At 35.6% G+C, this 14,478-nt stretch overlaps 1 protein-coding gene across 3 annotated transcripts in view; it reads left to right on the top strand.

Annotated features, from left to right (window-relative positions):
• Positions 1-14,224, top strand: part of CFAP43 (cilia and flagella associated protein 43) — a 119,876-nt gene extending 105,652 nt beyond the window's left edge. For all 3 annotated transcript variants that reach the window (XM_019459359.2, XM_019459360.2, XM_019459358.2), the window contains 7 exons: positions 319-532; positions 1,655-1,767; positions 2,755-2,914; positions 9,802-9,966; positions 11,955-12,035; positions 12,670-12,823; positions 13,012-14,224. In XM_019459359.2, the coding sequence (XP_019314904.2) occupies positions 319-532; positions 1,655-1,767; positions 2,755-2,914; positions 9,802-9,966; positions 11,955-12,035; positions 12,670-12,823; positions 13,012-13,178 (1,054 nt within the window). In that variant the 3' untranslated portion in view covers positions 13,179-14,224. The remainder of the gene's footprint in view (positions 1-318; positions 533-1,654; positions 1,768-2,754; positions 2,915-9,801; positions 9,967-11,954; positions 12,036-12,669; positions 12,824-13,011) is intronic.
• Positions 14,225-14,478: the final 254 nt, after the last annotated feature.

Genomic DNA, 14,478 nt, shown 5'->3' with positions numbered 1-14,478 from the left:
TATCCACACTCCTCTTGGGCTAGACTTCTTCAGGGCAGGTAAAGCTGCCAATGCTGACGATAGTTAGGAACATCAGTAGTCCAGCCAAGGTCATGTCTAGGTGTCCAGGGAGTATGCAAGAAGACCAAAGTAGGTGCTTTTCTCTTTGGAATAGTCCACCAGCCTCCTTCTATTTGGTGGAATAGTCCACCAGCCTCCAAATGTCAAAATAAAGTGTCTTGCAATGTCATATTGATGCTAAGCGTTGTATATAATTTAACATTGATTTCTTTTGTGTGAGAATGTGAAAGGTTGATGGGTTTTTATTGGTAATACCAGGATTCAGAAACAGAAAATACACTCAGATACTGCCGGTATTGTGCCTTTTGGAGAGCGACCAGAATCTGGGAAACTGAATAAGGATGCCTTTGCCCAATTAATGAAAGCCATGGATGACTTGGACAATATTAGTAACATGCCAGAAGGCTTGGACCCCTTGGTCTGGGATCATTTCTGCCAAACCAGACGAGCGAAAGTGGAAAATGAACAGAAAGTATATAATAACATTTTATTCCATTTTCACTTCATTTCAGTGTGCTAATAAATGTAGTTTATAGTGACCTTTGCTTCCAGAAATGCTAATTATTTAGGTTTTCCTGCTAGGATAGTAGTTAGTAATGTTAGTAATAATAATGAGATAAAATATTAACCTTAGTGGTATTAAGGGCTAAGTATAGGCCTGTATTGTAGGTCCACACTGTCCAAAGTGGTGGTCACTAGCCACATGGGGTTATTGTTTACTTGAAATAATGTGGCCAGTCCTAATTGAGACATGCTGTAAGTAGAAAATATACAGAGATTTAGCAGTCTTATGAAAAAGGAATGGAAAATGTCTATATGTTTTATATTCATTACAGGTTGAAATGGTAATGTTTTGGATATATTGTTTTAAATTAAAAAATTAGCAAAATTAATTTCACCAGTTTCATTTCACTTCTTATAATGTGGCTACTACAAAATTGAAAATTAAGTATGTGGTTCACATGTGTGGCTCACATTGTGTTTCCCTTGAAGAGCACCATTGTGGACACAACTTCCCTTCTCCTCTCTATCCCTGGTCTTGAGTTGTCCTCATCCCATTTTGCAAAGATTAGAATTATATTTCACTAGAACCTACTTTATAGTTTTACTAGAATATTCTTTTAATGTGGCAAAGGTAACAATTTGAGGGTATGTTTGAGAGAAGAATTCTTCCTCTTATTGTTTCTTAACCACCCTCTGCCCCCCCACCTCAAAATACCTAAATTCCGTGCCACAAGCATCAGACTGGCATATTTTTGCTAAAGAATCTATGATTTTATATTTTTGTCTGAGATGACGAGAATGAATTTGAAAATAAGATATAAGGAAAGTTGTGGTTGCTTGAGTATTTGATTTTCAGTGAGAGGCAAAATTGGATACTTTTCAAATTATTCATGGATGTACCATGTTAAGTTTTAGGTATCTTACATAATGGTGGGAATTTAAATTTTTGTTAATCTCCTAGAAAAATGGGCTTATTAAGGTTTTGTAGCTAAGTTAAAACATGTATGTTTTCCAGAGTTCTTTAAAATTTGTTTGCTTTTATTCCTAGAGCTGCATATGTACTGAGATGTTTGTGGTTTGGTTCCTTCAGGTAAAGCAGAAAGCAGCTGGCTTAATGGAAATGGTCGCTTTCGTCCGGAGGAGAACTGAGGAGGATGAGAAGTTACAACAGGAAATTGAAAAAGTGTTCCATGAACGCATTGTGTAATTTGAACCTTTCGTTCATGTTCATTTACACAAAACCTAAGCTAAGGCTAAGTTAGATTGTGTTATCATGGGGGAAGAAAGCCTACTCACTGGTTTACAACTGGCACAGACTGGTCTATCTTGCTGGGCTTTATAACTTCTCCTTTAAAAAGTGCATTTTGTTACAAAAGACCTTACTTCAGAATAGAATTTACCTACACGTTCCATTGCTCTTATTAGAAGTAGGCAAGTTTGGGGAAAATCTTATTATTTTTTAATCTGCTCCTTCCACATAAAAATGCAAAGAACTTGTTTCTGCTAATAAGCACTTTGGGGCTCAAGCCACACAAGCAAACTATGTTGAAAATTAGGCAGATATCCAAGAAATTTCCATGTAAACAACTAACCAGCTAATATATTTTTCTTTAGGAAAGTTTGTTCAATTTTGCTAAGTGATTAGGATACTGTTTTAAGTCCTTACTTCACTTTATCCGAATTTACAAACATTTTGATAAATTCTTCTTTGATGTTCCCAAATTCATCATTATACATCATTTTCAGATCCAGGCTATTAGGAGAAATGTGAATTAGCCAGAAATAGATATAAGTAGCATACAGATTAAATATCGTTAATAAAATATCAGAAGTCAATACACAAAGTCAGAACTTTAATAGATTTGTTATTTGGGAGCATCTCAATTTTCTTCCAAAATAATATTAATCTTTTCTTAATCATAAAGTATAACTTTATGAATGTACTTAAGTCCATGCCATTCTTTGAGCAGCCCAAGTGTAATTCCGTATCAATAAGAGGCATCATAGAGACCTCCAAGAAAGCTCATCATTGGGAAAGATTTTCTGCATTAATCTCCAGCAGGTTTTTCTTTAGCTTAAGGTTGAAATTTAAGTTGAAAACTAAGTTTGAATTTTATATTCTCAGATAATAGATGAAATTTGAAATATAAGTATATTTCAACTGCTTACTTTGAAGTCTTTTCAATGTAGATTACAGGAAGAGAAGGTGAGATTCCAGTTGAATTTGACAATCCAAATTCTCCTTAAACAAGGACAAGTAGAGCTGGAAAATTTCCAGTTATTGCTGGAGTATCCTGATGCAATTCTCATCAACAAGAGCATAATTGAAGACTTGAATTGTGTGATTCGGGTAATTATCATTTTTTTAAGAAGAAAGCCAACATATTAGCCTGCTGTACCAAAAATTTTCTCATTATTCTCCCATTTCCATGAAAAGTCATTTTCATTCTGTTAAATCAGTGATTCCAAACTCTGGCTATACATTAGAATCATCTAAAGAACTTTACAAATGCATCCAGGCCCACCCCCTAAGCATGGGTATTTTTTAAAAGCTTCCCGGATGATTCTAAAGTATAAGAAGTTTAAAACTACAAGGTTAAATGCTCATTCTAATATGCTATCATTTTGTTAAGCTCAATTTACTCATGTAATGATAATTTTAGATAAGATTAGATCATTGATTTTAGACCTTGCTTATTTTCTAATATAAACATTTAATGTCATAAATTTCTCCCTAAGCACTGTTTTAGCTGCATTCTGCAAATTCTGATATTTTGTGTTTTCATTTTCTTTCCATTTAAAATATTTTCTAATTTCCCATTAACTTCCATGTTTGACTCATGGGCTACTTAGAAATGCTATTTGGGGCGCCTGGGTGGCTCAGTCGGTTAAGCGGCCGACTTCGGCTCAGGTCACGATCTCACGGTCCGTGAGTTCGAGCCCCGCGTCAGGCTCTGGGCTGATGGCTCAGAGCCTGGAGCCACTTCGATTCTGTGTCTCCCGCTCTCTCTGACCCTCCCCCGTTCATGCTCTGTCTCTCTCTGTCTCAAAAATAAATAAACGTTAAAAAAAAATTAAAAAAAAAAAAAAGAAATGCTATTTAATTTCCAAATATTTGGGGAATTTGTGCTATTTGGGAATTGTGTGCTAATGTTTCCATGCATTTTACTTTTCCAAATACCCTAAACCGACAATACACTGTTACTATTTTTGCTTTAGATAATTTTCTTTTAGAGTGATGAAAAACAAGAAAAAAGCATTTCGTATTTCCTTTTATTTTCACTATTTCAAGAGATCTTTCTTTGTATGGATTAAAGTTTCTGCATTATACCATATGTCTTCTGCTTAAAGAACTTTTAACTGAATTGAATTGCAAATCTGCCTGTAATAAATTCTCTAAGTTTTTCTTTGTCTGAAATTGTCTTCGATTCACCTTCATTGTTGAAAGATAGTTTGCTAGGTTCACTGGATTGGCAGGTTTTTTCTCTCTCTTCTTCCTCTCCTTTTCTCTTTAAAGGTGTTCATTTTCTTCTGGCTTACACAGTTTCTGACAAGGTGCCTACTATATATTTTTAGATCTTTGCTCCTCTTAATGTAATATGTCTGCCCTTGAGATATTCTCTTTATCTTGATTTTCAGTAGTTTGAACATATGTCTAGGAGTGTGTGTATGTGTGTAAGATCCTTTTAACGCACTGTTGAATAATACAGTTTGCTAATATTTTGTTGAGGACTTCTGTATCTCTTTTCATCAAGGCTATGGCTCTCTGTGAGGTGCTTGGGTGGCTTAGCCAGTTGAGTGTCCAGCTCTTGCTTTCAGCTCAGGTCATGATCTCCTGGTTTGTGGGATCAATCTGCACATCTGACAGTACAGAGCCAGCTTGGGATTCTCTCTCTCCCCCCTCTCTCTTCCCCTCCCCTACTTGTGTTCTCCTTCTCTCTCAAAATAAGTAAATAAACATAAAAAATAAAAAGATTATGGGCCTGTAATTTTCTTTTCTTGTGGTGTCCTTGTCTGGCTTTGATATCAGGGTAATGCTGATCTTGTAAAATGAGTTTGGAAATGTTCTCTCCTTTTCTATTTTTTTAAAGAGTTTGAGAAGGATTGGTATTAATTCTTCTTTGAATATTTGGTAGAATTCACCAGTGAAGCTTTCTGGTCCTGGGCTTTTTATTTCGTTGGGAGGTCTTTTATTCTGATTCAGTCTTTACTTACTATAGGTTTATTCAGATTTTCTGTTACTTCTTGAGTCAGTTTTTGTAGTTTGTGTGTTTCTAGAATTTTTTTCTATTTCATCTAGGTTTATCTAATTTGTTGGCATTCAATTGTTCATAGTATTCTCTTACTATATTCTATAAGGTTAGTAGTAATGTCTTTGATTTCATTTCTGATTTTAGCAAATAGAGTCTTTTATCTTTTTTCTTATTCTAACTAAAGGTTTATCAATTTTGATCTCAAAGATCTTGGTTTCATTTATTCTTTCTTTTCTCCTATTTTATATTTCATTTCTTTCTGTTCTAATCTTCCAATTTCCTTCTTTCTTCTGGGGTTGAGTTGATTTTGGTGTTCTTTTTCTTAGATTATTGATTTGAGATGATTCTTTTTTTTTCTTTGATAATTCTCCTTTTTTAACATAGGTGCTTACAGCTATAAATTTCCCTCTGAGCACTGCTTTTGATGCATCTCATATGTTTTGGTATGTTGTGTTTTCACTTTAGTTTATTTCACAATATTTTCTTTTTTTAATTTTTTAAAATTATTTTTGTTTATTTTAGAAAGAGAGAGAGAAAGTGAGTGTGTGAGTCGGAGAGAGGGGCAGAAGAAGAGAGAGAATCTTAAGCAGGCTCCATGCTCAGCACGCAGCCCAACACGGGGGGCTCAGTCCCATGACCCTGGGATCATGACCTGAGCTGAAATAAAGAGTCAGGCACTCAACCAACTGAGCCACCCAGGCACCCTATTTCACAGTATTTTCTAATATATCTTGTGATTTCTTCTTTGACCTATTATTTAATAATGTGTTATTTAATATTCACAAATATGTGAATATTCCATATTTGTGAATCCATATTTGTGAACATTCCAGTTTTCCTTCTGTTATTGATTTCTAGTTTAATTCCCTTGTAGTCAGAACAGATGTTTTGTATGATTTCAATCTTTTAAAATGTGTTAGGATTCATTTTATGGCCTAACATATGGTCTACATTTGAGAGTGTTCCATTTGCACTTGCAAAGAATGTGTATTCTGCTGTTATTGAGTAGTGTGTTCTGTATTTGTCTCTTAGGTCTAATTAGTTTATAGTGTTGTTCAAATCCTCTCTTTCCTTATTGATCATCTGTATACTTGTTCTACCCATTACTGAAAGTAGGATGGTGAAATCTCCTATTACTATCATGGAACTATTTCTCCTTCAATTCTATTGATTTTTGTTTCATATATCTTGGGGCTCTGTGTTTCGAGCATATGTGTTTGTAATTGCTGTATCTTCTTGAAGGATTGGCCTGTTATCAGCAAGTAATGTGTTTGTCTGATGTTAGGATAGCCACCCCAGCTATCTTTTGATTACAGTTTGCACAGATGATACCTTTACATCATTTCACTTTCAAGATATTTGTGTCACTGAATCTGAAGTGAATCTCTTCTGGATAGAATATCATTGGATCATTTTTTTAAATTCATTGTGCCTATCTCTGACTTTTAATTATTGAGTTTAATCCATTTACATTTAAAAAAACAATTGCTAGTGAGGCACCTAGGTGGCCCAATCAGTTGACTGTCTGACTTTGGCTCAGGTCATGATCTCATGGTTCATGGGTTTGAGCTCCCTGTTGAGCTCCAGCTCAGAGCCTGGAGCCTGCTTCAGATTCTGTGTCTCCCTCTCTTTCTCCCCAGCTTATGGGCGTGTTCTCTCTCTCTCTCTCTCAAAAATAAGTAAACATTAAAAAAATAAAAATAATTTCTGGTAAAATAAAAAGGACTTTACTATTTTGTTATTTGTTTTCTATCATATTTTCTGGTTCCTCAATCCCTCCATTATTGCCTTCTTTTGTATACAGTTGACTTTTTGCAGAATACCATTTGATCCTCTTGTCTTTTACTTTTCTGTATACATTTTAGTTTTTCTCTTAGTGGTTACCATAGGGATTATAATCAACATCTTAGTTTTATAACAAACCAAATTAACACCAACTTAGTTTCTTTTTTTTTTTTTTTTTTGGTTTTTTTTGTCTTTTTTTTTTTTTTTTTTTTTTATTTTTTTATTTTTTAATATATGAAATTTACTGTCAAATTGGTTTCCATACAACACCCAGTGCTCATCCCAAAAGTGCACCAACTTAGTTTCAATAAATATACAGAACTACAAAACTCTGCTCCTATACAGGTCTGTCCCTCCTCCTTTATGTTCTTATTGTCATAAATTATATCTTTATGCATTAAGTGTCTGTTATCATAGATTTATAGTTTTGTGCATTTTTCTTTCTTTTCTCTGCATTTTTCTTTTATTTTCATTTTTTAAAAATTTTTTTTTAACGTTTATTTATTTTTGAGACAGAGAGAGACAGAGCATGAACGGGAGAGGGTCAGAGAGAGAGAGGGAGACACAGAATCTGAAACAGGCTCCGGGCTCTGAGCTGTCAGCACAGAGCCCGACGCGGGGCTCGAACTCACGGACCATGAGATCATGACCTGAGCCAAAGTTGGCCGCCTAGCCGACTGAGCCACCCAGGCGCCCCTGCATTTTTCTTTTAAATCATAGAGAAAAAAAAAGAGTATACACAAACCAAAATACAATAATACTTTTATATCTACCTTTGTAGTTACATTTTTAATTTAGTTTTTTTTGGTTTTTGTTTTTTATTCTTATGGCTTTGAGTTACTGTGTAGTGCCTTCTCATTTCAGGTTGAAGGACTCCCTTTAGCACTTCTGGTACAGCAGGTCTAGTAATGATAGACTCCCTCAGCTTTGTTTTCTCAGAGCATTCTCCTTCATATTTTGTTGTTAGTGTAGGCGCAAAAATCATTATCAAAATTGCTGATGGATTCAATGCAAATGGTAAAGAGAAGAATCAAGAATAAATCCTAAAACACTGGCTTTTGAGCAACTGAGTAGATGATGGTGTGATTAACTGACATGAGAAAAAACAGGAAGCATATAGTTTTGCCTGGGACATAAAACAAAGAGTTTTGGCCTTTGCTAAATTTGAGATGCACATAAAACATTCCAGTGGAAATATTACTGGACAGAATTAAGGGCTGATATATAAATTTAGGAGTGTTCTATATATAGATCACGTACAGGTAACTATATATGGATTATTACCTATAGACATTTACAAATGGATAGTTTAAGGCATGAGAGTGCTTGAGACCACCTAGGAATGGGTAGATAGAATACAGAGTTTGGGCCAGTGCCCCAAGTCTAACTTTGATAGATCTAGCAGAGAAGGAATCATGTAATGAAACTGAGAAGGAGCTGCCAATAAAGAGGAAACCTGAGGGGCACCTGGGTGGCTCAATGTCCAGCTTCTGCTCAGGTCATGGTCTCGCAGTTCGTGAGTTTGAGCCCCGCGTTGGGCTCTGTGCTGACAGCTCAGAGCCTGGAGCCTCCTTCGGATTCTGTGTCTCCCTCTCTGTCTGCTTATCCCCCACTTGCACTCGGTATCTCTCTCTCTCTCTCTCTCAAAAATAAAGATTAAAAAAATTTTTTTTAATAAAGAGGAAACCTGAACACCATGAAAAAATGTCTCCAAGGACAAGGGACTTGTGCACTATGTCAATTACTTGACAAGACCAGTCTCAGTGGAAGTTTGGGGCAGGGGCTCAACTGGCCATGGTTGAAAAAATAATATGAAATGAGGTTGTAGAGACAGTAACTATAAATAAATCTTAGAAAAAAATTGATCAAAGGAGAGTAGAGAGGAGATGTGGTAGCTCCACAGCAGTGTTTCTCAACCTTGGCACTACTGGTATTTTGGGCCGGATGATTATTTGTTATGGAGAGATATCCTGTGTATTGCACGGTTTAGTGGCATCCCGGCATCTACCCTCTAGATTCCAGTAGCAACACCTCCCTCCAGTTGTGTCCGCCAAAATTTCTCCAAACATAATTTAATTTCCCCTGGTGGGGCAATATTTCCAACATTTGACAAACACTGCTCTGGAGAAATTCCTGAACTTCATATTTTGGAGCTGTTATGACAAGATCAAGGGTATGATCATGGGAGTTGGGTGGCTGAGTGAGATGGAGAAAAAATCATTGATAGTGAGAAATTCAAGGAATTGAGAGGCCAAGTAGTGATTAGAAGATGAAAATAATTTTTAAAAAGAGGAGCAGGTAGTATAGTATAATATAGTGCCATGAACTTTATAAAGCTGAGTTTTTGAAGAAGAGAGGAAAAATATAAAATGTTAACTGATGGAGCTCTTGTACAAATTAATTTAAGAGACATAATAGTTTCACTATTAGCAATCTGGAAGAACAACTTCATGAAAATATTCCTGAACTTCAATGTAGGCAATTTGAAGTGAAGGGCAAAATATCTAGGTATTTAAAAATATTTAGCTCATCCAATTGTATTTTATTTCATCTCATTTCATTTGCTTTTCCACTAGCTACCAACTGGATATTGTTGTCCCTAGCTGCATTAAACTACAATCTTTTTTGAAATTTTTTTTAATGTTTTTTATTTATTTTTGAGACAGAGACAGAGCATGAGCAGGGGAGGGGCAGAGAGAGAGGGAGACACAGAGTCCGAAGCAGGCTCCAGCTCTGAGCTGTCAGCACAGAGCCCGACGCGGGGCTCAAACTCACAAACCAAGAGATCATGACTTAGCCAAAGTTGGACGCTTAACCGACTGAGCCACCAGGTGCCCCTAAACTACAATCTTTTATCTATAGTGTCGAGAAGCAGGGCAGAGAGTAGGGGTGCCAGTGCATACAGACTGGTAGATTGGTGATAACAGAAAGAGCTCCCGCCTAATTTTAACATATAAAGTAAACTGGCTATGCTATTCAAGTATATTTTATAATCCTTTCTGTGTAGTACCTATAAAGCTTTTTAGTGATCAGATTTTGCCCAAGAAGTAATTTTTAAATATCTGCTACATTTTTAAAAGAAGATAGAATTATCTCTGTGGTCCAAGTGTTTTCTAAGAATAGCATTCAGCTTCAGATATTCTGTATTCTGTCTGCGGAGTCCTATGAATATCAGAATGTACTTTTTTTTTCCCCTAAGGCTCAAGGACAAAAGAAAGTTGCTAGCATGATGGAAAGTAAAGATGTCCACAAAGGAATATTTCAGATTGAGTGGGAACATAAGAAAATGGAGATGGAAATGGAAGATCTAAATCAGAAGGCTTGGGATATTCAGATGCTATTTTTTTCCAGAGATCGTCAAAAGGTAAGCTCTCCTTGCCCCACTACGTAATTTTACTTTCATTCATTAATGTATTCATTCATTCAAACAGTATTCAATAGGAAGTCTCTGTAATATCAAACATATTCTAAGCCACTAGTTTTTCATGATGTGTATGAATTCTTTTTCTTCTAAGTATTTCCTAATTATCAAACCCAGTGTTCTTTTCCCCAGTCATCACCATCCCTCAGCTGTCTGTAGCACTTGACAATCTTTATTGCCCATTCCTTTGGCTTTTTTCATCTCTATTTTCTGCTGGTTTTTTCTTCCAACATGTCAGGCTGCTCTGCTTCTTTTGCTGACTTCTCTTTTGCTTCTCTTAAATATAGCTATTTAAGATGATGCTTTTAGCTTGGTTTCCTTCCATGCTCTCTCCTTTGATGGTCTCAATTTTTCTAATTTCAGTGATCCCTTCTAAAAGTCCTATCCAAGTTCTCTGTTCCTGAACTCCCTGAATTCTATTTCTGCCTTCCCACCTCCCAACAGCAACTCTTTAATTAATGTGCTTATTTCTGTTCTTTTCAACCACTTACTCAGGCTTGCAGTTGTAGTCATGTGTGATTCCCCTCTCCCCTGTCTTCCAAGTCTGGCCTAGTTTATCTCTTTATTCCTTCATTCTCTATCCCTTCTGCCTTTGCCCTTGCTCAGTTTTTCTTTTTCATGATTTACACTATTGTATAATAACCTCCTAACTGGTCTCTTAACCTTGGGGATTTCTCTTATTTAATATCTACTGTATGCTGCTGTCAGATTAATACTGCTATTTACCTCCAATAACATTACTACTCTCCTCAAACATTTAAAAAAAATTTTGGGGCCGCCTGGGTGGCTCAGTCGGTTGGGTGGCCGACTTCGGCTCAGGTCATGATCTCGCAGTCCGTGAGTTCGAGCCGCGCGTTGGGCTCTGTGCTGACGGCTCAGAGCCTGGAGCCTGTTTCAGATTCTGTGTCTCCCTCTCTCTGACCCTCCCCCATTCATGCTCTGTCTCTCTCTGTCTCAAAAATAAATAAACGTTAAAAAAAATTAAAAAAAAAATTTTTTTAATGTTTATTCATTTCCTGAGCGAGAGACACAGAGTGCAAGCAGGGGAGGGGCAGAGAAAGAGGGAGACACAGAATCCAAAGCAGGCTCCAGGGTCTGAGCTGTCAGCACAGAGCCCAATATGGGGCTAGAACTCATGAACCATGAGATCATGACCTGAGCAGAAGTCAGTTGCTTAACCAACTGAGCCACCCAGGTGCCCCTCTGCTCAAACATTTTAAACTGCAACTTCTTACCTGGCAAATGAATTATGAAATCTTTGGGTCGATGTTCCACATCCTTCAACCCTACTTTTCAAATTCATTCCCACTGTTCCTTTTATACATTAGTATTCTTAAACCAGACTAGTTAATATTTTCTAGGATTTTACCTCTGTGCCTTTGCTCATTACTGATTTTTTAACCTCGAATATCTTTCCTCAGGTTTTTCACATCCCAAATTTATTTTTCAAGGTCTAGTTTAAATGCCACCTGCCCATAAAGCTTCTGGATTTCCCCAGTCCAGAAAAACCACATCCTTTCTCAAACCGCCTTTGAATTTGCAAGTCACTTTATTTTCTGGCAACCTAATCATATCTACATGTTCTCTTTTTCTTGAAGGCTAAGGTCATGTTATCCATCTTTGTATCTCCCTTAGTATCTTTAACTGAAACAATATTAATATATGACTCAAATGAGATACTTAATAAATGTTTGGTGAGTTGAATAAATGAATGAGAAAATAAACTCTAGGTATCTGTAATTATTAGCATACAGGTAAATATATCAATAGCTAAATACAAGTAAATATTATAGCACAAAAGTCAAATAAATCTTGGATAATTTTTATGACAATAGTAACTTTCAAAAATAAGAACTTTTTATAAATTTATCTATTGAAAGAATAGAGAAAAATATACTTACATATATTTTGGGGTTTTTTTCTTCTCCAAGTACCTAAATGAACCAAACTATGAGACTCTGATTGCCGTTCAGATTGGAATAATGGAGCAAACCATTGCTGTTTTAGATAAGGTAGGTCTGAAAGATATTGATCAATTATAATCCCAATAGTTGTGAATCATTTGAACACAGTAATAATGTTCGAAATCATGAATTCAAACATAACCTAATAAAACCTAATAAAATAAAATCAAAACAGATCCTTTACTGACATTCAGGATATAATTAGAGGCCCCTGAATAGTGTCTTTATAACCATAACAAGTATGGTAGACTGAAGTACTTCTTTTAATATTAGAAATAACCCCTTGGGAGATATCTGAGTGTATATGAATTTCCAATTTCACAGAAGTGTTAATAGTCTCTCCTTGGCATAACTTTTTTCATAACTGCTTAACAAATGCTCAGTTTTGATTGTATAGCATATATAAGATGGAAACAAAGTCATCTCAAGGCTATGTGGGATTTTTTAATCTCTCATTTTCACGAATATACAAGATTTTTTTCTAGAATGTGGTATTAAAGTACCCTTCTATCTTTAAACAAATAATTTAATTAACTACTATGTGCAGGCATAATGTAGGCAGTAGGGATATTGTGATAAGATGATATCTTGATGATAATGAATTTAAATTTTTAAAATGTCTTTATAAAATACTCTTTTTCAAAATTATTTTCATGGGGTGTCATGGGGACAAAAATTTCAGACCCACAAAAAGAATGTGGAAAACTGCAAAAAACTACTAAAAAAGCTGGGAAGGTACAGCAATCAAAAAGATATAGCAAATTATACTCTGAGCTGCAATTTACGAGAAGAGCTGGTGGCTGTCTCAGAGAGAAAGGACATCTGTAATGCAATAGGTAAGAATTGTTTCTCTTTAATCAACTGTAGGTTTCTTTAAAAGTAATCACTATTCCTGAATTCTGGTCACTGGTTATCAAGCTGCCAGCATTTTTCCACAGGGTTAACTGATTCTGAGTGCTGTTTCTGTATTTGAAAGTTTAAATGACAATCCAACTAATTCTATTCTTCATTTTTTGGGGGATAGGGTCTCAACTGACTTGTGAAAAGATTGCCAAAGAACAGTATGAAAACATGATGCATCAACAAAAGTTAACAAATATTTCAAAACAACAAGCTGAACAGATTTCAATACTGCAGGCCGAAGTTGAACGATTAAGGATGAAGACATTTCCTGCTCTTGTTCAAATGTAAAAATGCTGGTGGGAAACAAGACAGACAATCAATCATTTAAAAAATAGTTTCATTTGATTAAAATGATTTTTTTCTCCCATATCAGGACATTTAAGTAGAGCTTCTTCTTAGTTTCATTTTTTAATAGCAAATTATTTAATTTTAGCCTTCATTATTATAAAAATTTTTGTCTTCCACGAATGTGTAAAATATCATGAATTGCTTTTGCTCAAGAATGAACTGAAAATATTCAAGATCTATTTTACTATTTAACTCATTTAGGCTTAATTTTGGTCATAAAGACAAAAAATTTTTAGCCACTACTGGCATTTGTAACTTTATGAAATTACCAGAAAACTTAGGAGTTAATGGATGATTTTCATACTTTTCTGTATTAAGTTTTCTTCAGCAAGGATTTATGTAATCAGAAAAAAAAATTACCAGGGGGCACCTGGGTGGTTCAGTCGGTTTAGTGGCCAACTCTTGATTTTGGCTCAGGTCATGATCTCATGGTTGTGAGACAGAGTCCTGCATCGGGCTCCATGCACAGCATGGAGCCTGTTTGGGATTCTCTCTTTCCCTCTCTCTGCTCCTCCCCTGTTCTGTCTCTCTTGCTCTCTCTCTCTCAAAATAAATAAGTAAACTTTTGAAAAAAGAAAACAACTATCAGAACATATAAGATCATTCCCTATTCTAGCCTGAAAACAAAGTGAACTGTTTACTTTTACCAAGCCTTAAGTCATTTGAAAAGTACAACATATTTTTTTTAATGTTTATTGATTTTGATAGAGAGACAGGGGTTGGGGGAAGGGCAGAAAGAAAGGGAGAATCTCAAGCAGGCTCTGCGCTGTCAACATAGCCCAATGTGGGGCTTGATCTCACAAACCATGAGATCATGACCTGAGCTGAAATCAAAGAGTTGGTTGCTCAACCGACTGAGCCACCCAAGCATCCTGCTACATATTTTCTTCTATATAAACATAACATAATCTTCTATATTTCATATTCATTGTAATAGATGATGATAATGAAATAAAGAGAAGATTAAATGGTCAGAAAGCTGCTTTGCCCTGGACTGTTGCATTCCAAGATGATACCATTGGGATCATTGGTGTAGGGAAAGCAAGAGAGCTATTATTATAAAACCTATTTAGAAAAAAATCTTTAAGAGATTTAAAATCTTCTATTTAGAAACTTCCAGGATAGTACCATAATTGATCACCCGTATACTGATCAATAGGAATGGTAAGAGAAATAATAGGTCCAATGGGTTTTTTTTGTTTTTGTTTTTGTTCAAGTTTATTTATTTATTTTGAGAGAG

Source organism: Panthera pardus, unplaced genomic scaffold (genome assembly GCF_024362965.1).
Source record: "Panthera pardus isolate Hobbes unplaced genomic scaffold, ASM2436296v1 HiC_scaffold_22, whole genome shotgun sequence".
Classification (NCBI taxonomy): Eukaryota; Metazoa; Chordata; class Mammalia; order Carnivora; family Felidae; genus Panthera; species Panthera pardus.
Note: the sequence above shows the minus strand (reverse complement) of the source record. Positions and strands in the feature narration are given on the sequence as shown.